General features: G+C 38.0%; 1 protein-coding gene across 3 annotated transcripts in view; it reads left to right on the top strand.

Moving 5' to 3' along the window:
* The window catches only part of LOC110454443 (inactive phospholipase C-like protein 2), a 115,010-nt gene extending 95,744 nt beyond the window's left edge, over nucleotides 1–19,266 (top strand). Inside the window, exons 12-27 of one of the 3 annotated variants that reach the window (XM_021503938.1) lie at nucleotides 286–454; nucleotides 3,213–3,311; nucleotides 5,510–5,615; nucleotides 6,242–6,421; nucleotides 7,071–7,249; nucleotides 7,798–7,936; nucleotides 8,336–8,485; nucleotides 11,080–11,177; nucleotides 11,452–11,553; nucleotides 12,763–12,948; nucleotides 13,267–13,335; nucleotides 14,100–14,153; nucleotides 15,658–15,750; nucleotides 16,707–16,802; nucleotides 17,474–17,564; nucleotides 18,611–19,266. In XM_021503938.1, the coding sequence (XP_021359613.1) occupies nucleotides 286–454; nucleotides 3,213–3,311; nucleotides 5,510–5,615; nucleotides 6,242–6,421; nucleotides 7,071–7,249; nucleotides 7,798–7,936; nucleotides 8,336–8,485; nucleotides 11,080–11,177; nucleotides 11,452–11,553; nucleotides 12,763–12,948; nucleotides 13,267–13,335; nucleotides 14,100–14,153; nucleotides 15,658–15,750; nucleotides 16,707–16,802; nucleotides 17,474–17,542 (1,789 nt within the window). In that variant the 3' untranslated portion in view covers nucleotides 17,543–17,564; nucleotides 18,611–19,266. The remainder of the gene's footprint in view (nucleotides 1–285; nucleotides 455–3,212; nucleotides 3,312–5,509; nucleotides 5,616–6,241; nucleotides 6,422–7,070; nucleotides 7,250–7,797; nucleotides 7,937–8,335; nucleotides 8,486–11,079; nucleotides 11,178–11,451; nucleotides 11,554–12,762; nucleotides 12,949–13,266; nucleotides 13,336–14,099; nucleotides 14,154–15,657; nucleotides 15,751–16,706; nucleotides 16,803–17,473; nucleotides 17,565–18,610) is intronic. The other 2 variants (XM_021503939.1, XM_021503940.1) reach the window with 2 other exon arrangements.
* Nucleotides 19,267–25,797: the final 6,531 nt, after the last annotated feature.

Genomic DNA, 25,797 nt, shown 5'->3' on the forward strand with positions numbered 1-25,797 from the left:
CCCTTGGTTTCATTAATGCGATGCATGCGTTCCATGATGTTGTATTGCACTCATTGATCTACCAGTTATGTTGAATGATTTCTCTTTTAATATCAATTACTCACAAATACTTCATATATTTCAATCATACAAACAACTGCTCATTCAATGTGTGACGGGCGTATTATATACCGCTCGCGGTAACCTTGTTTTTTTTTTAAATATCTATTAAAGGTTTTTTTAAACATGCATAAAGAGTACAGTAAATTGTAAGATTTTGTAACGGACATATTTTCTATTTTGCAGCTATCCCCTGATATTATCTATAGAAAACCACTGTAGTATCAAACAGCAGAAGATTATGGTGGAGTGTATGCGGTCTACATTTGGTGATAAACTTGTCTTGTTTCCATTTGACATAGAGGCTCCAGATTTACCATCACCAGACGATCTCCGTGGCAAAGTCCTAATTAAGGTTTGTACAATGTTCTTGTGTGTTATGATTAGGATCACTTGTATGTTATAATATTAGACACTAGTATGCTATGGTCTAGATCTGGGTCATTTGTATGTTATAATCCTGGTTACTGGTATGCTTTGGTCTGGGTCATTTGTATGTTATAATCCTGGTCACTGGTATGCTATAGTCTGGGTCATTTGTATGTTATAATCCTGGTCACTGGTATGCTATGGTCTGGGTCATTTGTATGTTATAATCCTGGTCACTGGTTTGCTATGGTCTGGGTCACTTGTGTGTTATAATCCTGGTCACTGGTATATTATGGTCTGGGCCACTTGTGTGTTATAATCCTGGTCACTGGTATGCTATGGTCTGGGGCACTTGTGGGTTATAATCCTGGTCACTGGTATGCTTAATGGTCTGGGTCACTTGTGTGTTATAATCCTGGTCACTGGTATGCTATGGTCTTGGTCATTTGTTTGTTATAATCCTGGTCACTGGTATATTATGGTCTGGGTCACTTGTGTGTTATAATCCTGGTCACTGGGATGCTATGGTCTTGGTCATTTGTTTGTTATAATCCTGGTCACTGGTATATTATGGTCTGGGTCACTTGTGGGTTATAATCCTGGTCACTGGTATGCTATGGTCTGGGTCATTTGTTTGTTATAATCCTGTTCACTGGTATGCTATGGTCTGTGTCATTTGTGTGTTATAATCCTGGTCACTGGTATGCTATGGTCTGGGTCACTTGTGTGTTATAATCCTGGTCAATGGTATATTATATATGGTCTGGGTCACTTGTGTGTTATAATCCTGGTCACTGGTATGCTATTGTCTGGGTCATTTTTTTTTTATAATCCTGGTCACTCGTATGTTATGGTCTGGGTCACTTGTGAGATATAATCCTGGTCACTGGTCTGCTATGGTCTGGGTCACTTGAGTGTTATAATCCTGGTCACTGGTCTGCTATGGTCTGGGTCATTTGTTTGTTATAATCCTGGTCAATGGTACGCTATATGGTCTGGGTCATGTGTGTGTTATAATCCTGGTCACTGGTATGCTATGGTCTGGGTCACTTGAGTGTTATAATCCTGGTCAATGGTGCGCTATATGGTCTGGGCCATGTGTGTGTTATAATCCTGTTCACTGGTATGCTATGGTCTGGGTCACTTGAGTGTTATAATCCTGGTCAATGGTGCGCTATATGGTCTGGGTCACTTGTGTGTTATCATCAGGGTTGTCTGCACCTAGCAGCTTTGATTTGATAAGTTGTGGTGATTATCTTGTCATTTCAACATACATTTTGTAAATAAATTGTGTTCATAAAATATTCCCATAACAGGAGCCTAACACTAAACCGCATACCTGCCGCTATAGTATATATATTTACTCCATTTTTACCGTTGAAAGATCAGGAATTATCCATTTTATAAAAAATTGATATTTAGATATACAAAATGTTATATGTTCAGATGTTCAGATACCACTTTTGGTATTGTCCAATCAGAAAAGTACTTTCTATTCACTGCATAGATTTTCAGTTTCAAATTTAGATTAAACGACGACAGAATAAGTGGTTGTTTTGGTAAACCTTTGCTAAATACATTATGGTATTTACCTAAATCTGCAATTGATATTATTTTTGTTTGGAAATGTTACCAGATTAACACAACATGCAACAGAATTGTGATGTCAACCTATTCAAATGACACTGCCTTGTTGTCGATCATGACATCATTAGAACCTGGCATCAAATATGACGCTACTGTTAATAAATAAATAAATAAATATACAACATTTGATATAGCGCCCTATCAAGCTAACATAAGCCACTCTAAAGCGCTTTACAGTACATAGATATACAATTTTATACAGTCAATACAATAAGCATATATATTTTGATCAATACAATATTGAGGAATTTGCAGGAGCTGCCTTATCAGGTGCTAACTACTAGTCCTATGTCACCTGGCTAATATCTCCCTATGTGTGTATGCCTGTGTGTGTGCTGGAGATGTATTGTGTTCTGTTTGTAGTGGGACCGTGCTTCCAACGGTATCATTTATAGTGCCACCTCACTTGAATGCTACAGAACAGATACCGCAACACCCACCCCAGACCATTTTATACTCCACCTGGGTTGTAGGAGTTGTGTGGGCAGGAGAAAAACACTTTCTCTAATATTCCATGCATACGGCGACTTCGGGGATCGAACCCCGGCCGCCTGCTTGGAAGGCAAAAGTGTTAACCACTCAACCACTCGACCAATCCACCCTTATCCCGTACTTTTCTGATGCAGCAATATTTGTGTTATGTTACTTTAAAAGTCTGGTCTGGGTCATTTCACTTATACGGCAGAACATTCAGATTTTTCACTCATGCTTGATCACACTCATGAAAAATATAAATATTCTGTCATACTCCTAAAATAAATAGGATATTTATATCTAGCTTCCTATTATCAATGTGTATATTTATGTGTGAGTGATCTATATAGAATATGAAAGACATGCATGTTTTGTGTGTTGTCTTATTCTGTGAATAAGGGCCTGTGAATTCTTTTACACAGTGTTTGTGTTGACATGCTAAGTTCCTGTGAATTCTTCTACAAAATGTGTTTGTATTGACATGATAATAGTTCCTGTGAATTCTTCTATAAAACATGTTTGTTTTGACATGCTAAGTTCCTGTGAATTCTTCTACAAACGGTGTTTGTGTTGACATGCTAAGTTCCTGTGAATTCTTCTACAAACGGTGTTTGTGTTGACAGAGTAAGAAGCTGCCCCTGACTTGTGCATTCGAAGAAGACTATGTAACAGACGAAGATGAATCATCAGAGGCGGAGAAGAAGAAAAACAACAAAGCCAAAGTAAATGCTTCATTGAAATAAAACATGGTTACTTAGCTGTCAACCCAAGCTCCCTCACGTAGCTGTCATCCCTAGCTCCCTCATGTAGCTTTCAACCCTAGCTCCCTCACGTAGCTGTCAACCCTAGCTCCCTCACGTAGCTGTTAGCCCTAGCTACCTCACGTAGCTGTCACCCCTAGCTCCCTCACGTAGCTGTCAGCCCTAGATCCCTCACGTAGCTGTCAACCCTAGCTCCCTCACTTAGCTGTCAACCCAAGCTCCCTCACGTAGCTGTCAACCCAAGCCCCCTCACGTAGCTGTCTACCCTAGCTCCCTCATGTATCTGTCATCCCTAGCTCCCTCACCTAGCTGTCAACCCTAGCTCCCTCACGTAGCTGTCAACCTTAGCTCCCTCACTTAGCTGTCAACCCAAGCTCCCTAACGTAGCTGTCAACCCAAGCTCCCTCACGTAGCTGTCAGCCCAAGCTCCCTCACGTAGCTGTCAACCCAAGCCCCCTCACGTAGCTGTCACCCCAAGCTCCCTCGCGTAGCTTTCAGCCCTAGCTCCCTCGCGTAGCTGTCAACCCCAGCTCCCTCACGTAGCTGTCAACCTTAGCTCCCTCACTTAGCTGTCAACCCAAGCTCCCTCACGTAGCTGTCAACCCTAGCTCCCTCATGTAGCTTTCAACCCTAGCTCCCTCACGTAGCTGTCAGCCCTAGCTCCCTCACGTAGCTGCCAGCCCTAGCTCCCTCACGTAGCTGTCAGCCCTAGCTACCTCACGTAGCTGTCGACCCCAGCTCCCTCACGTAGCTGTCAACCTTAGCTCCCTCACGTAGCTGTCAACCCTAGCTCCCTCCCGTAGCTGTCAACCCAAGCTCCCTCACGTAGCTGTCAACCCAAGCCCCCTCACGTAGCTGTCACCCCAAGCTCCCTCGCGTAGCTGTCAGCCCTAGCTCCCTCGCGTAGCTGTCAACCCCAGCTCACTCACGTAGCTGTCAACCCAAGCTCCCTCATGTAGCTGTCAGCCCTAGCTCCCTCACGTAGCTGTTTACCCTAGCTCCCTCATGTATCTGTCATCCCTAGCTCCCTCACCTAGCTGTCAACCCTAGCTCCCTCACGTAGCTGTCAACCTTAGCTCCCTCACGTAGCTGTCAGCCCTAGCTCCCTCGCGTAGCTGTCAACCCTAGCTCCCTCACGTAGCTGTCACCCCTAGCTCCCTCACGTAGCTGTCAGCCCTAGATCCCTCACGTAGCTGTCAACCCTAGCTCCCTCACGTAGTTGTCAACCCTAGCTCCCTCACGTAGCTGTCAACCTTAGCTCCCTCACTTAGCTGTCAACCCACGCTCCATCACGTAGCTGTCAACCCAAGCTCCCTCACGTAGCTGTCACCCCAAGCTCCCTCGCGTAGCTGTCAGCCCTAGCTCCCTCGCGTAGCTGTCAACCCCAGCTCCCTCACGTAGCTGTCAACCCAAGCTCCCTCATGTAGCTGTCAGCCCTAGCTCTCTCACGTAGCTGTCAACCCTAGCTCCCTCATTAGGAGGGAAACTCCCTCATTTTGACCAAAATTTACTGACCTCATTCAAGTCCGATCTCACACAAACTTAAAATCTACATCCTGTGATCAGATGATCCCCTAGTTACTGCAGGGTGTGTGTAATGATCATAACAGGTGTGTCTGAATCATAGGAATGCTGTTTCAAGTTATTTTAATACATAGAAAGGGAAAGATAATTTGAGCAAAGCAGTTTCAGTCAGATATCACCCACTTTCTCCCTCATTGGAAATGTGGAATGAGGGAGATCTCCCTGATTGGAGGTTTCAGAGGTTGACACCTATGTGGTTTTATATACTTCACTTTCATGGTTTCTAAAAGGAACATTGTTACATGGAATGTGCTGTATTTTGGTATGCTCTTCCACTGTGTCCTACACATGCCAGTGAGAGGAGAGTTATATAGACCCACTATAGAACCAACAGTTCCTTCTGTGTACTCGGGGAACATTAAAGAAATCTTAATTCATTTTCTCTTAGGACTTTTATGTTTTCTTTTCCTCTGTACATGGTCTTAATGTTAGCCCTGGAGTCCCTAGGTAGGTGTATTCCTACGGCCTTAATTAAGTATTGATCGTGACTGCATGTGTATGTTTTGAGTATTTATTGTGTATTGTGTGTGTTTTATAACTAGATCTTTATGTGTTGCCATTTTTATATCCTATAGGACAGTCCGGCCAACAAACAAATTAAGCTAGGAAAAGATTTGTCAGACCTCGTTACCTACTGCATGTCTGTGAGGTTCCAGGACTTCCAGGTTTCTCAACAGCATCGTAAGTCTTCTTCACCTACTCACTACAGTATTAATATACTATTAGTCACTGCAGTGTAACCTGGCTTTTATTAAATTGAATTACTAATCTGACTTTTAGTCTAATTATAGTATATTCTGACTTTGGGTCGAATAACTATAGTATAATCTGACTTTTTAGTCTTATAACTAAAGTGTAATCTGACTTTAGTCTAAAAACTATAGTGTAATCTGACTATTAGTCTAATTACTACAGTGTAATTTGACTTTTAGTCTAATAACTATAGTGTAATCTGACTTTTAGTCTAATAACAATAGTGTAATCTGACTATTAGTCTAATAACTATAGTGTAATCTGACTTTAGTCTAATTAGTACAGTGTAATTTGACTATTAGTCTAATATCTAGTGTAATCTGACTTTAGTCTAATAACTATAGTATAATCTGACTATTAGTCTAATAAATATAGTGTAATTTGACTTTTAGTCTCATAACTATAGTGTAATCTGACTTTTATTCTAATAACTATGGTATAATCTGACTTTTAGTCTAATTAGGACAGTGTAATCTGACTTTGTATACAGAATCATAGCTAGGATATTACAGTTCTGTACATATAGCTAATGACAGTGCTTGTTTTGGTTACAGAAAAGTTCTGGGAAATGTGTTCATTCAGTGAATCAGTAGCTATGAAGCTGGCCATGACATGTCCGGAGGAGTTTGTAAACCACAACAAGCGGTTCCTAAGTCGTGTTTACCCCAACAGTCTAAGGGTAGACTCCAGTAATTACAACCCCCGCGACCTCTGGAACTGTGGCTGTCAGATGGGTACGTGTTATATGTGTTAAAATGCAAGTTACAAATTTGTATTTCCAAAAATTATAACCACAAACATGTTTGTAAATGATAGTTAGGAAATTCCCAGTATTGAATTATTAGAACTATAAGTGTAAAAAAGACTGCAGTCTATAGTTGCAAGCTGTATCAAGGTATTTTTGGAAGTGGACCTTGGGTCTGGTCCAACCCCTGGAGACTTATTCTCTGGGGTCGTAACATTAAAATTGTTAATATCCTAATCCTATAACCTTATATACCATTGCAGGGCATAGAAATGAATATAAACTCCAAAGGCCTTAGTCATTTAATGGGCATGCAGAGACAAACAAAATCATTCCATTAGAACGGGCCTCAGAGTTTGCCCCCACTCTTATAGGGACTTGGTCATTGGCCATGACATGGAAATAGTCCAGATAGTTATCCTACAAAAGTATATACTGTACACAATTTGTTAGCATGAACATTTGACTACACATATACTACCAGGGTTGGCCCAGGCCGCCAGCTCTGTCCCTAGGATCAGCTGGTGTCTCTTATTACTGTCAATGTGAAGATTTTGTTATAATTGCTTAAATGTCCAGATGAGTTATACAGGCCCTTTGTGTCCGTTTTATGTACTAATGGCCAGCATTGTTTTCAGTGGCCATGAACTACCAGACCCCTGGCCTGATGATGGACCTGTATAACGGCTGGTTCCTAAAGAACGGTAACTGTGGCTATATCCTCAAACCGTCCATTATGAGGGAGGAGATAGCCTACTTCAGTGCCAGCACCAAGGAGGTCATTCCAGGAGTCTCCCCTCAAATTCTACACATCAAGGTACACTGCTTATTTCTTCACTTCTATTATGGATTTCTGTAAATACATAAATTATATTTTGTTGAATTTCCTGGTCAACAGTCTTGTCCTGGAGATATATAAATAAGTTACAAAAAAAAGTAAATATATGAAAACCAACTGAGTGATGTTATTTATGACATGTTTCTAAGCATTTTCTTCAGGTTGGCAAGTATGGATTGTAAAAAGATTCTTGTAGCACAACCAATAAGTGTTTCTATGTGATGTTTCAATGAATAGTACAGTATGTACTCTGTCTGGTCTAAAGATGACTGGGTACATACCGTACTAGTCATCTAAACATCACATAGAAACACTTACTGGTTGTGCTACATGAATCGTTTCACAATTTTGACTACATGGTCAAGAAGTCAGTTCTAAATAATAAAGTATAATTTTAAGAACAAAACCCGGTGGGCTATACAGGTCCAACGTATAATTTTTCTGTCATCTTACAATACTGAAATCGGTACCTGTTTGATGGTACTATTACAGAAACATGTTGGTTTAGCTTGGTCATTATTTAATAGGTGATAAGTGGTCAGCATTTCCCCAAACCAAAAGGGTCAGGGTCAAGAGGTGACGTTACTGACCCCTATGTTACCATAGAGATTTCTGGGATACCAGCCGACTGTTCAGAGGAGAGGACTAAGACAGTTCCCCACAACGGTACGTATCAGGACATTGGTTTGGTGGTTTAATGTATTCATCTCCCTGTTCGGACATGAAAAGGTATGGGGTCACCCGCCCGACCACTTGGGTTTTCTCCGGGTACTCCAGTTTCCTCCCACATTAAGACTCTCAGTGTGTTAACATCCGAGCCAACAAGAGTGATTAATATATGTTGAAAAAACTTATTTCTTAATTGTTTTAAAATAAATGAAGTTTATTCTTGATTTTATTTAGTAGTTTTGGAAGTTAAACAGTCATAACCTTTGTTTATTAATGTATCATTGTTCTTCAAATAACCCTCATCTGAGATATACTAGCTTCTACAGAATTTTAAACAAAAATTTCATCTTTTTATCTATTTTTTCCAACGGGATGTTTATCTTTCTTTCATTTTAGCAGGCTACTGCCCGATATTTGATGAGAGCTTCGAGTTCCAGATCAACCTACCAGAGCTTGCCCTTGTGCGATTTGCTGTTCTAGACGATGAATTTATAGGCGATGAATTTATAGCTCAGTATACTGTACCTTTTGAATGTATGCAAACAGGTAAGGGAAGAGTTACTCCCCTTTCATAGGTCGTAATGTCATCTTAATATACATTACAAATCTGATTATAAAATCAATCTTCATTACCAGTGTTTTTATCAGCTATTATCATCCCAAGTATGATTAATGCAGCCTATCTTATATATACATATACATGTAATATAAACACACTTAACAACACATCTTTAGCACTTCCATCTCATCAAGGACATTCTTCAGACAAATACAAATGTGTATATGAAACAAAACACGAAGACATCTTAAAAATAATTTCAATGAATGTATGTTAAATGCGTCAATGAAATATACGGAAAAAGAAACATCAGTATATTATAAATGCTCAAATGAAATACATTGTTCACGAGTAGACGTTAAAACATCTGATAGTAAATATAAATCACAGAGCCTAGTACCTACTTCATCTGAAAATATCAAACATAATGTAAATTTAAACTTATAAGAGGTGCTCGAGATTTGCTGCGTTCCGACTCGGTTTTAGAATTTTGATAAACTTGTTCTCTTTTAATTCTCTTTCAATAGTATCTGATGTATTCATTTGATAAATTGGTAAAACTAAAAACTGATCATTTGAACATTCATGAAAATGTTTGTTAACTTTAATTTGTATATTTATATATATATATATATATATATTATATAAAGAAAAACGAGTCTTTAGTACTTTCATCTCTTCTAGGAGATTCTTCAGACTGTTTATTTGAAGTATTGGCGTCATAAACTATAACGTCACATAATAGTTCGCTATAATGACATCCGCCATATACGTACCCGCCATAACCATATCACAGCAATATAAATATATTAATTATGGTCTTAAGGTTTAGGATTGAGATATACTAGTAATACTATTACTTACAAAAGAAATAATATAATAATAATAAATACAAAAGAAATAATATAATAATAATAAATACAAAAGAAATAATATAATAATAATACATACAAAAGAAATTATATAATAATAATAATATATATCTATATATATGTAGATTTGCAAGTTACGGTTTGGGGGATGGGAAATTCTTCTCACATAGCGCCCGATAAGGTCAAAAGAGGTTAATCTTGAAAAGCTTTTTGTTCCACACAGACAAAGGTATCTAAACCAAATTTGATATAGAGTGACCTTGGCCCATTAGGATTCAATGTTGTACAAACCATGCCCTACCCCAAGGAGGACAGATGGACCCAATAATGTAAGGGTGTTGTAGGGAGAGACAGAGCCAATATTTGGAAATATTGCATCATAATATTTTGCCATGATTGCTCAAATATCCAGGTGATATACATAAGGTGATGTGTGTGTATGTATTACATAATGTGATGTGTGTGTATATTACATAAGGTGATGTGTGTATATATAACATAAGGTGATGTGTTTATTAATGTATCATTGTTCTTCAAGTGTATATTACATAAGGTGATGTGTGTATATATAACATAAGGTGATGTGTGTGTATATTACATAAGGTGATGTGTGTGTATGTATTACATAAGGTGATGTGTGTGTATATTACATAAGGTGATGTGTGTGTATATTACATAAGGTGATGTGTGTGTATATTACATAAGGTGATGTGTGTGTATATTACATAAGGTGATGTGTGTGTATATTACATCAGGTGATGTGTGTATGTATTACATAAGGTGATGTGTGTGTATTACATAAGGTGATGTGTGTATGTATTACATAAGGTGATGTGTGTGTATTACATAGGTGATGTGTGTGTATATTACATAAGGTGATGAGTGTATATATTACATAAGGTGATGTGTGTGTATATTACATTAGGTGATGTGTGTGTATTACATAAGGTGAGGTGTGTATGTATTACATAAGGTGATGTGTGTGTATTACATGAGGTGATGTGTGTGTATATTACGTAAGGTGATGTGTGTGTATATTACATAAGGTGATGTGTGTATATATCACATAAGGTGATGTGTGTTGTTTATACATAAGGTGATGTGTGTGTGTATTACATAAGGTGATATGTGTGTATATTACATCAGGTNGATATAACAACGAATAAAACAAATAAACAGGGTTTGTTCCTGCTTATACACGGGTGCAACGCAGTGGCGAGAACAGTGTTTTTTCGCGGGGAAATGTGACACTATCGTGAGAGATCTTAGCAACCGTCAACAACAATAACACAACAAAATGTAGTTCCATATTCAATGTTTATTTGTAGAACAGGACACGTGAATACGTGGATATTTCACAAAGCACAGTTCAATAATATTTTAAGATGTAAGAATTAAGCATCTAGTTCGGTCGTTCCGAGTGAGTAGTTTTTGTAGTGTATAACTACGCAGTGTGATCAGGTTACTATCAGTTCCCACGTGCTGAGATTCTATGAACACTTGTGTTATGCATTTATGAATGTAATTTTTGTCAATGGGTCTAAGCATACAGAATGTAAATATTAGGTGATGTGTGTATATTACATTAGGTGATGTGTGTGTATTACATAAGGTGATGTGTGTGTGTATTACATAAGGTGATGTGTGTGTATATTACATTAGGTGATGTGTGTGTATATTACATAAGGTGATGTGTGTGTATATTACAGGTTATCGCCATATCAACCTTCTGTCCAACACTGGTGACCCGATAGAGAATTGTACGTTGTTTATACATGTGGCCATAACCAATAAACGAGGCGGTGGGGTGAGTGTGACAACCATATTCCATTATCCTTTAGCGGTATTATTTTCTTATTTGCTTGTCTTTTCTTTATCCAGTATTTATCTTCTCACTACTTTTGTGAAATTTTACATGTCTACATTTTGCTAGTTTGAATCATATAGGTTAATACTGTAATTTGTGGTTCTGTCAGCTGTGAGGTGTATTTTTTTCCAGTCTATTGTTTATTGTGGGTACAGTACTCACTCTGTTGTGTGTTATTGGGTAGAGTACTCATTACTTTATTCGTGTCGTACAGAAACCCCACAAAAGAGGCATGTCGGTGAAGAAGACAAAACACAAAAAAGATTATACCACACCAAAAACTGTTGGATTGAAATGTGTTGACGAAACCTTTAAGGTAAGAATTGACGAGTGCCTTGAGACATTATCTAGAAACACAACAAAAACTAATCCCAATGCAGTCGACAACTTATGTTTCTAAAATCGTAAATTTTCATTGTGGAGATTAACAAGAGTTGAAAAATTCTAATTCCATTTCATATAAAACATATTTGAGCCAGTTAGATTCAACTATATATATATATCTATGAAATGGGTGTATAGTAGGGACTGGGCCAAGCAAGATCACAGGGGAGTGGGAAATAGGGGCAAGCGTTTAACATTCTCCTCCTTTAAAGCAAGGTTGACAAATGTTAGATTGTTTGTTTGGCCTTAAAACAACATGAATATTCATATCCTGAGTAATTTTAAACATGTTTTCTGTTTGTGTATTCAATATTTCATTTGTAATATTTATCAGAGAGAAGTAAAAACCAAGTGATCTAATTTGGCCACAGGCCTCTTGTTATAGACTAACAGCTCCAGTATATATTAAGAAAGTTCATTTTTATACGCCCGTCAAATTTGATGGAAATATTATGGTATGGGGTCGTCCGTCCGTCTGTCCATCCGTCCTGTGTAAACTTTTGTTTGTCCCGCAATCTCCTCCTACATTTTACGACAGATGTCTTTGAAACTTGATATACATTATAATCATGATATGAAGTTGTGTCTCCCTTAAAAAGAATTTTGGTTAGACAACTTTTCCAAAAGTTATTGCCCTTTGTTCATTTCAGTAATTGATTTTTTGTCCGGAGATCTCCTATATTTTGCGACGGATTTTTTCTAAACTTAGTAGGCTAAATAATCATGATATGTTGTTGTGTTTCCTTGAAAAGAATTTTGATTCAACAATTTTTGCAAAAGTTATTGCCCTTTGTTTATTTCAGTATTTGATTTTTGACCGGCAATATCCTCCTACATTTTTCAACGAATCTCTTTGAGACTTGGTATACATTATAATCATGATATGAAGTTGTGTCTCCCTTAAAAGAATTTCGATTCAACAATTTTTGCAAAAGTTATTGCCCTTTGTTCATTTCAGTATTTAATTTTTTGTCCAGAGATTTTCTTCTACATTTTTTATAGCATGTCAGCTAATTATTCTTAGAATGATGCAGATCTTATTTCAATGTAAGAAAGTATATAACACTATATGGCATTTGAAGGGCTTATATTGTTCCACCCCGCGGTACTCTTGTTTTTATTCTTGTCTTCTTTCCTTCAGGCATCAATAGGACCGCTACGAGAGTGTACAGACCTGCGAGAGGACGTCCAGGTAGCTCTGTCAGAATTTAAGGAGGCATGTGGGCTGTCTCCAATCGCCAACATCAAACAATGTATACGTCTACTGGCCACACGGGTGTCCAATGCCACGGAGCAGTCCTCCCTCTCAGTCATTATTAAAAGGGAGGTAAGTCATTCTTCAGGAGAGAACTGATATAGACGTAGCCTGTTTTTCCATTCTATTCATATACCATTGTGAATAATATTTGTTTAAGAGAAATTAAATCATTTTACAATCAGTTTGTAAGGTTCTATTAATTACTATATACATTGTATGTCATAAAGTGTACTGTTTTACACTATTTGTTATATTTTGTCATTATTTAACTAATTGTCCTCTGGTTTTCTTTTTTCTGATTTTTCTTTAAATTTAAATTTATATAGTTGTCGTCTTCAGAATCTTGATCATTCTGTGAAAATACCAATTATTTGATTTTCTCCTCAGTATCCTTCGTTAGAAGCTCAAGGAAACCTTCCAGATGTTTTGAAGAAAGCTCTCCAATCTTTTGCAGAGGTGAGTCATTCGACAAGTCTGTTTTCTCTTATTAGTGATTAAAACAAGAAAATCATGTTTCACGCAATATGTTAGTGCCCTTATTAGTACCTGTTAAAGAGCTGACCCCATGGTCTGAGGGGCGAGGCAAAAAAAGTCTTTTTAATTTGGACATTATGGAGATCCCCACCCTATGTATGCAATTGCTTAGCATCAAGAGACGATCACAATCATAATTCACTTTATGATAATTGACTCTTGGGTCTGGCCCCACCGTATCATGATATAAGAATTGTCCTTGGGGTCTAGCCCAACCCCTAGGGACTTAATTTCTGAGCCATAGCTTTGAAATAGTTGAGATCCCCACTTCATAACCATACATACTATTGCTGGGCATCAAGAGACAATCATGATATTAATATTGACTCTTGGGTCTGGCTCCACCACTAGGGACTTAATTTTTCGGTAATAACTTTGAAACGGTTGAGATCCCTGCCCCATAACCATATATATATACATTTGATAGAAATAATGAGATAAATACAGTCATGATATTTCAATTGACTCTTAGATCTGGCCTAATCCATAGGGACATAATTTCTAGGCCATAACTTTGAAATGGTTGAGATCCCCAACCCATTGACATATATACCATTGCTAGGCATAAAGATGCCGGTGAGCAAAACAGGCCCTCTGGGCCTTTTGTTATAAAGTAATAACAGAGGATTAGTGCTGTTCATTTGTTCCATTTATAATATAATCAGTGGATTATTTTATCTTTGTAGCTGGTGACAGAATGTAAAAACCTTATGGAAAGTGCTGACGGAGTCCATGAACGAGTAAGTCAGTGTCAGAACACAGACAGAAGGTCTAGGTTATTAAGACAGCGTCAGAACACAGACAGAAGGTCTAGGTTATTAAGTTAGCATCAGAACACAGACAGATGGTCTAGATTATTAAGTCAGCGCCAAAACACAGACAGAAGGTCTAGGTTATTAAGTCAGCGTCAGAACAAAGACAGAAGGTCTAGGTTATTAAGTCAGCGTCAGAACACAGACAGAAGGTCTAGGGTATTAAGTTAGCATCAGAACACAGACAGATGGTCTAGATTATTAAGTCAGCGCCAAAACACAGACAGAAGGTCTAGGTTATTAAGTCAGCATCAGAACACAGACAGATGGTCTAGATTATTAAGTCAGCGCCAAAACACAGACAGAAGGTCTAGGTTATTAAGTCAGCGGCAGAACAAAGACAGAAGGTCTAGGTTATTAAGTCAGCGTCAGAACACAGACGGAAGGTCTAGGTTATTAAGTTAGCATCAGAACACAGACAGATGGTCTAGATTATTAAGTCAGCGCCAGAACCCAGACAGAAGGTCTAGGTTATTAAGTCAGCGTCAGAACAAAGACAGAAGGTCTAGGTTTTTAAGTCAGCGTCAGAACACAGACAGAAGGTCTACTTTATTAAGTCAGCGTCAGAACACAGACAGAAGGTCTAAGGTTATGAAGTCAGCGTCAGAACACAGACAGAAGGTCTAGGTTATCAAGTCAGCGTCAGAACACAGACAGAAGGTCTAGGATATTAAATCAATGTCAGAACACAAACGGAAGGTCTAGGTTATTAAATCAACGTCAGAACACAAACGGAAGGTCTAGGTTATTAAATCAACGTCAGAACAAAGATAGAAGGTCTAGGTTATTAAGTCAGCGTCAGAACAAAGATAGAAGGTCTAGGTTATTAAGTCAGCGTCAGAACAAAGACAGAAGGTCTAGGTTTTTAAGTCAGCGTCAGAACACAGACAGAAGGTCTACTTTATTAAGTCAGCGTCAGAACACAGACAGAAGGTCTAGGTTATTAAGTCAGAACAAAGATCAACGTCAGAACAAAGATAGAAGGTCTAGGTTATTAAGTCAGCGTCAGAACACAGACAGAAGGTCTACTTTATTAATTCAGCGTCAGAACACAGACAGAAGGTCTAGGTTATTAAGTCAACGTCAGAACACAGACAGAAGGTCTCAGTTATTAAGTCAGCGTCAGAACACAGACAGAAATATTGTAAAGCAGAGTTTTTTTTATAATAGTACTTAAGACATATTTTGTTAACTTCAAAAGAAGTGCTCTTACTTTCTTACTAATCCAAAATCCACTCTGGATTTTCAGTTACTGAGATTTGTAATTCTCAAAAACAGTTATTGATTAAATTGATGTAACCCATGTCAGCATCAAGGCCCCTTGGGCCTCTTGTTTAAATTCATATGGTTGTTCCTCGAATTGTTACAGTTATTAAGCAGATGTGTCAGTTGCTATGTTATAATCTATTGGTTTAAATTTTCTGTTTTTTAGTTACTTAAGTGTCAAAAGGCTGGCTTAGAATGGCATGAGGACTTGGAGAATATCTGTAGTCAAGCAGGACTCAAAGGAAAGAAGATGTCCAAGGTTTGTAATATTTTGAACTTAATAAAAAGCTGTAGATAGGCAGGTCTCGAAGAGAGGAAGATGTCTAAGGTTTGTGGTATTTTATACTGAATGAATACTTTATTGAAGATTTTTAAAATTCTGCTTCAAAATTCATAGACAAATAAAGCCTGACACTCTTTATTAGAGGGGCAGAGGATATTGAAGGGTTTAAGTGGAGGACTGAGGACATTGATCTGTCAACTACAGGTTTAGAAATATGAGTTTGGGGTTATTTAAAAGAATTTCTATATTTTAGATCATCTGAATCAGTTGAACTATTTTGACTGTTAAGACCCTCTTATTCTGTTGTCCATAATCAATGATCGTTTCAGCTTTCCTCAGAAACCATCCATCATGTGTTGATGAAACTTGGGGCTAATCATCAACCCGTTGATGTGATCATGAAGTCACTGGGGAGGGCTCATTGCTACCCACCCCCAGGGGCTGAGTGGAGGGCTTACAGAATGAGACTGACCCCCAGGGGCTGAGGGGAGGGCTTACAGAATGAGACTGACCCCCAGGGGCTGAGGGGAGGGCTTACAGAATGAGACTGACCCCCAGGGGCTGAGAGGAGGTCTCACAGAATGAGGCTGACCCCCAGGGGCTGAGGGGAGAGCTCACAGAATTCAAAACCTTCAAATGGCATCTGCTCTGAAAGTAACCAGTGCATTTTCCCTATCATTCCATGTAATACTCATAGATGATGAGGATAAATTTAAGAAAGAACTGGTACCCAGGGCTTAGGGATGGGGTCCTGAGGGTTCACAGAGTGCAAAATATTTATCTTCTCAGAAATCAACTTAGTGGTGACATTTTACAAACATAGCATGAAATAACCCTTAAATGGTGGAGATTAGATCCTACTAGAATCTCATAAATACTCTTTATTTTTAGGATAGAAAAAAACACTTGTTTAGTGGTTTCTCAATTTTCAGGCAACAGAAAACTTTGCTTGGAATGTTCGTGTACTGAAGGGCCAGGCTACTCTGATGCTACAGGCAAAGAAGGAGTGCCGAGATTATATACGGCAGGTACGTAAATGAGTCCTCCATCAGGAATATACGTCACATGGTAGAGACTTGGGACTGACCTACATTACTTTATCTTGTTTTTTTAGGACTTGTTGATTTGTTAAAAATACCTTTTCATCTTAATCATAGTCCTTATGTACATCAGAACCTTCCAGAAATGTATGTGCTAGCTCCTTAAACTGAAAGCTTGTCATTTGGAATAATCTCCTTGATACATAGAAGATAAAGCAACCAAAGGGAGGTTTTCTGATTTGAGTTACCTCCCCTAAATTCAAGTTTTATATCTTTCAATGTTCATTTTATTTTCATAAATTTGCAACTATAAATTAGGCTCTTATTTTGTTACTGTTCATTTATGATTCCTGTATGACAACATAGGTCAAGTGTAGGCTTGGCCAAGTGTAAAGGTTGGCAGTTTAATTGACNATACTGTAGACTCAGGTGACCGTTTAGGCCCATGGGCCTCTTGTTGGTTTTCTTTTTGTTGTCTATTTTCAAACATTCAAATTTCAAACAGTTACAATTCTGCAGAATGTTCTCAACATGTGCCTTCTATGGAATACTTCTTATGAAAAAGACTTAAAAAAGAACCATTTGTATATGTCTACCAAATCAACACAAACAGACAGATCAAGATTTTCTGTAGCAGTATTCAATAACTCTCATTGCAGATGAAGGAGGCTGCCAGTTCATCAGGACTACTCAAGGATGAGAAAGAGAATGGGGTGGAGGAGTCCTAGCAGTGCCCGTACTGGTTACCATGTAAGTAAACCTATAGAGTAAGCACACAGCTGACCATGTCCTTGGTATACTGAGTGTAGTTACATATATCCCAGTTCATACATCACACTTACTTAGTAAGAATGTAGTAAATGATGTTAACAAGACAAAAATGTACAACCCTATTACCCCTATGCAACTTTAGTAGACTCAACCATGCATTGATCTCGATGAGTCAATTATGGTCTACAGTGGTGAAATGGTTAATGAAAATACTAACAAAACGCCGATGGTAAGGTTTCAGTTACCTTTATAATTTTTAGTTTGCGTTTTCCATCCATTCTTTGTTCATGGGACATTGTATAGTTCAGCTCGTTCAGGCTATACCTGATATACTCAAGTAGAAACTCGCGATACAGGGAGAAATCTTCACAGGGGTAGTACAGTGTGTATAACTTAGTCAGTACTAGTGTCACAGATAGAAGGGGCCTTAAAAAGTTTGTCCAGGAAGTGTCATGTGTTCTCCATCAGGTAATGACTCTTGATTAGATATAAGATAAAGAGACCACATAGCTCATTGCCAAGAGCTATAGGTGCACTTCATGGAATTGTCATTTCCAGGTGGCATTCATATTGACTATGAATGCCAGCTGAAAGTTGTTCAATGCTGAAAGAACTCTCTGAGGCCCTTGCTGACTGTCGGTATGCTAAAGAACACAGTGAGGTCCTTGCTGACTGTCAGTATGCTAAAGAACACAGTGGGGTCCTTGCTGACTGTCAGTATGCTAAAGAACACAGTGAGGCCCTTGTTGACTGTCGGTATGCTAAAGAACACAGTGAGGCCCTTGCTGACTGTCAGTATGGTAAAGAACACAGATAGGCCCTTGCTGATCACTGTCAACATGATATAAAAACTCATTTATGCCTTAGCTTACAACATACTATAAGACCTCTATGACCCCCATCCTGATCTTTGTATTTTGGTGTGATATGTAGTTAAGTTATCCAGCAGACCATTCCCTTGCTGTCCTCTCAGTGTTCTATTTCATAATCATTCATGAGAATCACAAATGTGTTTTCCATTACAGGTTGAGTACACAAAGGATGGCTCCAGCTGGCCTGTCACATACAACTGTGTGGTCCGATTCAAACCTACGGCTGATTTACTGGCTGGTCTGATTCAGACCTACGACTTATTTACTGGCTGGTCCGATTCACACCTACAGCTTTAATACTGGCTGGTCCGATTCACACCTACGGCTGATTTAGTGGCTGGTCTGATTCACACCTACAACTGATTTAGTGGCTGGTCCGATTCACACCTACGGCTGATTTACTGGCTGGTCTGATTCACACCTACGGCTGATTTACTGGCTGGTCCGATTCACACCTTCGGCTGATTTACTGGCTGGTCCGATTCACACCTACGGCTGATTAACTGGCTGGTCTGATTCACACCTACGGCTGATTAACTGGCTGGTCCGATTCACACCTACGGCTTTATTACTGGCTGGTCTGATTCCCACCTACGGCTGATTTACTGGCTGGTCCGATTCACACCTACGGCTGATTTACTGGCTGGTCTGATTCACACCTACAGCTTTATTACTGGCTGGTCTGATTCCCACCTACGGCTGATTTACTGGCTGGTCCGATTCACACCTACGGCTGATTTACCCGCTGGTCTGATTCACACCTACGGCTGATTTAGTGGCTGGGCTGATTCACACCTACAGCTTTATTACTGGCTGGTCTGATTCCCACCTCCGGCTGATTTACTGGCTGGTTTGATTCACACCTACGACTGATTTAGTGGCTGGTCTGATTCCCACCTACGGCTGATTTAGTGGCTGGTCTGATTCACACTGTGGCTCTGTTACTGGCTGGTACCAGTGATGCCCCAAACTTCCTCGTGTTGTTCCTGTACAAGCTCGACAACATCTGCTGCGTCACCACCTTACCATCCGCTGTTAACAGTGAAATTCAAAACATACAATTCTATTTTTAGGTCACCTGAGCTTTACTCAAGGGACCTATTCTAATCGCTGTCTGTCCGTCGTGCGTAAACGATTTACATTTTCAACTTATTCTCATGATCAAGAACCAGTGGATGGATTTTTTCAAACTTGATCAGAATCATCCTTGTAAAATTGGGATTCCTGCCCCATCCCCAGGGTCTAGGGCGGGGCCCCAAAGGGGACATTTACCAATATTTTCAAGACTTAGTTTACATGCTGATTTCCACATCACATCTAAACAATAAAATAAAGCTACTAGTACCTATAATATAACTCAGGTGATCGCTAAGGTCCTTGGGCCTCTTGTATTGGTCCGATTCACACCTACCACTGATTTAGTGGCTGGTCCGATTCACTCCTACGGCTGATTTACTGGCTGTTCCGATCCACACCTTCGGCTGATTTACGGGCTGGTCCGATTCACACCGACGGCTTTATTACTGGCTGGTCTGATTCCCCCCTATGGCTGATTTACTGGCTGGTTTGATTCACACCTACGACTGATTTAGTGGCTGTTCCGAATCACCCCTACGGCTGATTGACTGGCTGGTCCGATTCACCCCTTCGGCTGATTTACTGGCGGGTCCGATTCACCCCTACGGTTGATTAACTGGCTGGTCTGATTCACACTGTGGCTCTGTTACTGGCTGGTACCAGTGATGCCCCAAACTTCCTCGTGTTGTTCCTGTACAAGCTCGACAACATCTGCTGCGTCACCACCTTACCATCCGCTGTTAACAGTGAAATACAAAACATACAATTCTATTTTTAGGTCACCTGAGCTTTACTCAAGGGACCTATTCTAATCGCTGTCTGTCCGTCGTGCGTAAACGATTTACATTTTCAACTTATTCTCATGATCAAGAACCAGTGGATGGATTTTTTTCAAACTTGGTCAGAATCATTCTTGTAAACTTGGGATTCCTGCCCCATCCCCAGGGTCTAGGGCGGGGCCCCAAAGGGGACATTTACCAATATTTTCAAGACTTAGTTTACATGCTGATTTCCACGTCACATCTAAACAATAAAATAAAGCTACTAGTACCTATAATATAACTCAGGTGATCGCTAAGGTCCTTGGGCCTCTTGTATTCTGTTGTACAGAATTCCCTGATATGAATTATCATGACTTACTCCTACAACTAATTAAGCTGTTTAGAGCCAATTTTTCCACAGTGGAATATTGCCTTCTATTGAAGTCGTATACTGATGAATAAAGAATTAGGGAACAAGGAATTGGACCTAAAGTTAGCACCAAAGTGATGTATTAACGACATACTCAGTGATTTATCTTTTTTTCTATATCTTCATCCTCTCTACCAACGTAAGTTGTCAGTTCTCTTCCTGCTGCTCACATGTATTTCTACATGTATTAAAATTCAAGCCAAAAAGATAGTTTTCAGAGGACTGTTTTCCACATAAAAACAAATTTTACTTTGCCTCAGGATTCCATCAAGAGAGATCAGGAAAAAAGATCATTAATACATCAAGGTAATTTTGAATTTGCTACAGAAATTCAATTACCTTGTATAAAAAGCTTGATTTTCTCACTTTAAGATTAGTTTTTGCCACACATCATCAAATCACTGCTTGTCCATGGTTGTTCATCATCCATCCTTAAATAACTAGTGTTATCACTCTTTCTCATCAAGTGCTTCAAAAATCTTCCTCAAATTTCATATGTAGATTTCTTTGTCTTTAGTTGTGCATGTCATTGTAAGACTGATCAGAAAAACACATTTCATATGTAAGTCCCCCTTTGGTTCATAGATGTTAGTGTCTCACTTTGAACTAATTGGAATAACAAGATGGCCCCCTGGCAGCCATGTTGGATTTTGACAGTTCAAGTTTGTCTTTGTTATTTCTGAAGAAGTACATGCTGAGCTTTCTCAAATTTCATACGATTAATCAATATTATATATTTCATTTTGAGACTGAACAGAAAAACAAAATGGCCGTGAGGTAGGCATCTTTGATTTTGCTAGCTGAAGTTAATTATCAGTATTTAAGAAGTATTTTACAGATCTTTCTCAAATTTCATATGTTGATTTTACTTGTAAGAGAACGTATCGTTAAGTGTTTAGGTTTTTGCATATTTTGTTTAAAGCTTCAAATTGCTCGATCAGAAGAAAAATATGGCTCTTTCATGTTCAACTTTTTAACTATTTACTTTTAACTATTTTAGTAAATATGTCACAGAACAAACTAAATTTGAAAGGACACTCTCAAATTCAGTTGTATGAAGTTTTAATCAGAAGTTACAACAAGATGCATTAAATGTTGACATGAGTACTTTTCCTATGGGTAAGAGAGAGAATTACATAGAACTTATAAAGATCTTGCATACAGTTGGCGTCAAGATATAAAGGTTTTCTGATTTCTGATGTTGATATTTTTTACTTTTCAAATTTTGATCAATCAAACCAAAATAAATATGAAGTTTTTACTATAAACTAATGAGATAGACTATTGAGATATATTAGAGCAAAAAGTATGTATGACTTTGCCTTGTTTTCTAATGTTGTTGTCGAGGATAAAGTAGGCCTATACTTATAAACAAGTCTGGATGGAGATTTCATACCATCACCTTAGTATTATTGTGTGATAGGTTCAGCTACATTTCAAGATTTGTGTATCTCGGGGGCACACTATCACCTACCCTGGGCTTAGTAGATTTTGTGTAAATAAAACTAGAGTGTCAGTGAAACTGGTAAAAACACCGTTTTTACATAGCAGTGACTTGATGAAACTTGCACATAAGAATAAATTTACTCAGAAAATGTTTGGTTGGCCAAACAGAATATTTTTTAGTTTGCCTGTAGACTAATCCTCGAGAAAAGAAATTGTACACTTCTGAAAAATATTGTTAGTTGAACTATGGTCACATGGAAGCTAGAGAGCTAGGTGTCACAGGTACACCTGACAGATGGTAGTAGGTATTACACATTTGTTAGCCACTGAATTTAATGGTTTATCTTTTTTCTTTTGTATATTGCAAGAGTAAAACTTGATTCAATGTTGTATAGAAAATTTATACTCATAATTAAATCATGCATAATAGGTTTGTACTGGAGAATGCTTACAGGAGGGATCTTGTCCTGTGTGATTACACAGCCACCTTCAGCAATAACGATTCTGTATATAAACATCAAGGAGGCACTATTTTTAGAAAGCTCATAGAAATTTAATTGACATGTTATATCTATATACCGGTACGTAGGATATATAAAAGAGAATTATTGTTATCGTGTAAATATTATCAAGTTATCATTGTGTCAATTTGATACTGAGTTAAGTGTATTACTTAGTACATATGAGGACATATATATAATATATAAATATAATATATTGTAGCTGTTTGTATATAAAAACTATATAGAAGCTGTGTGTTTGAGAACATTAATACAATATAAAGAAATGTTTAGAGTGCTCAATTTTTAACCTTGAGTTTGATTCCCTCTTTACGGAGATATATAAAACAATTAGTTTGGTTAAGCATAAAATTATGTACATGTGTCCTTAAGTTTGAATTAGACTATACCTCGTATTTGATTGATGTATTACTTGTATATTAGTACACTGCTAGCAGGTCAGCATTATGTTACTGGATAGGACGACTCTGCACACAACTGCATTATAAAATTGGTTTTTGACCTAAGATGTATGAAATCGTGATTTTCGAAACAAATTCTCAACTGTGGATATATGACTTACACAAAAAAAAAAGTCTTCATTTTAAAAGAAGTATTGGAATATAATGGTCAAAATAAGTTTTATTTCTAGGTTGTTGAACATATTCTGCAGAGTAATACATGCAAACTTTTATTAATTCCAAAGTAATTCATGAGAACTTTGTTAACCCTTTCACCACTGTAGACCATAACAGACTCATTCAGATGAATGTATGGTAGAGTCTACTCATGTTACCTAGGGGTGAAAGGCTTAACTCCAAAGTAATTCATGAGAACCTTGTTTAATCCAAATCAGATGAGTGAGAAAGACCCCTCCAAGCTCCAGCAGATAGGTAGGCACTAGTCCCGACCTAACCTTGAATACTCCACCATTTTACAAAGATTCAGTTAAGCTGGTTTTAGTACAATGCATATGGCATGCTGTAGTTTCAGAAGAACAAACCACCAACCAAAAAGCCTCTTCAGAATCAATGACTTTATCCTAACTTATGTCAGAGTGTGAATAATAGCAATGTGCTTCAAAATCAAATGTAAAGGAATTGGCACTTGTTATTGGTTATTCGTGCAATTTTCTTTACTTACTGAAAATAGAGGGTTTATGAAACGACACTGCTGGCATTTTTACTGAACGGCTATAGATCATACAAGTATATTGGTGTGGCTGTTAATAGTCTATTGCCGGATAATTATTGTACTTCCTCAATTCTGATTTGCTGATGACTTTCAACAATAGATGTTGGCCAAATGTAATCAGTACATGTAAAATTATGATAGTATTAAAATTTTATGTGTGATAATACAACTATCAATAATTATGTTCATGATATTATCATACAGACATCCTTACAGTTCCTGTTTTCTATTTATCACTACACACCTCTCTTCAAATCAGTTTGGACCAGCGAACATTTTTACCTCACCTTGCCCAAAGGGACAAGTGAGCTTATGCCATGGAGCATCGTCCATCGTCCGTCCCCCGGCATCATGTATGAAAGTGATTGCAAGCCTTGTTGTTTGTTTTCACAATTATAACCATTACTATTATCCATATGTTGTAAAGCGCCTTAGAGTAATTTTACAAATTATATAGGGCACTATATAAATGCTGTATATTATTATTTATTATTATCATTTGTTTTCTTTAAACGATTTTTTCTCAATAACTAATAGGCCCATGTCGATGATATTTGGCCAGAAGCATGCTGTGATGAAGGGCTACCAAATTTGTTTAAAGGAATGACCTTGACACACTTTCAGTTGTGTATACATGTTTAAAAGTCATCTTCAAAATAAACAAAAGGTCTGGTGTAATTATATTTGGTAAGTTGCCTTCTGGGATGAAGGGTGATTAAGTTTGTTCAACTTAATGTCCTTGCTTGACTTTCGAGGTCACAGAGGTCAAATGTCTTTAAGTCTTTTAACAGGTTCTTTAGAATGAATCTGAGTCAAAACACTGATATTTTGCATGAAACTTTTTTTGTCCCCTTTGAAGGTTAAAAGTTTGAGATTAATACCAGGTGAGCGATGCAGGCCCATTGTGCCTCTTGTTCATTTGAACCAGTGAACATTAATGAATCTATGAATTTTATCATTTGGCACAATGAATGTTTGTCATTTATAATAAGCAATTTTTCTACAGTGCAATTTTATTTATGTTTTTTTCTTCGTGACATTTATTGATTTAGTTAATAGTGTTTTTAAACATTTGAAGGATTCAAGAGTTTAAAAGAATCGGCATTTGTATAACATGACACCCACATTACTATAGACTACAGGGCTGTATCTGGTGATATACACTAGGAACATACGGACCCATATAATGTACAGGAGGCATACCTGTGTTTGTGTTCATCATAAATTATATTGTATAATGATTGAACTTTGTGATGGGAAGGCCCACTAGACATACACAGGGCACTTGCGGTGGGAAACTCTCGATAATACTATTTTGTAAAACAGTGACATATAAACACAATACTGTGAGATTTGCTGATTTATTCCCTTTTCATCATTTTTACTCATTTTTTATCCTTGTTTTTAAATGTTTTTTAAGTTTATAATTCTTAACATAAAAGGGAAAGAGATTCTTTTTATTGTACTGCTGTTTTAAAATTTGCTTTTATTTCTAATTATGTCTTCATTACATTTTTAATTAACCTGGCACGAAGTGCCAAGTGAGCTTATGCCGTGGCGCAGCGTCCGTCGTCCGTCCGTCGGTCCGTCCGTCCGTCAACTTTTCCTTTAAACAACTTCTTCTGAAGAACAGACAGGCCTAGAGTCATGATATTTGGCTGAAAGCTTCGTTGGTAGGAGCCCTACAAAGTTTGAGAACGAAAATGACCTTGACCTGTTTTCAAGGTCACAGGGGTCAAATATGTCAAAAACTTCAAACGACTTCTTCTAAAGAACTAAAAGGTATAGAATCTTCATATTTGGCTGATGGCTTCGTGGGATAGAGCCCAACAAAGTTTGAGAATAAAAATGACCTTGACCTACTTTCGAGGTCACAGGGGTCCAGTGTGTCAAACACTTCAAACGACTTCTTCTGAAGAACTGAAAGGTATA

Source organism: Mizuhopecten yessoensis, unplaced genomic scaffold (assembly GCF_002113885.1).
Source record: "Mizuhopecten yessoensis strain PY_sf001 unplaced genomic scaffold, ASM211388v2 scaffold7841, whole genome shotgun sequence".
Taxonomy (NCBI): Eukaryota; Metazoa; Mollusca; class Bivalvia; order Pectinida; family Pectinidae; genus Mizuhopecten; species Mizuhopecten yessoensis.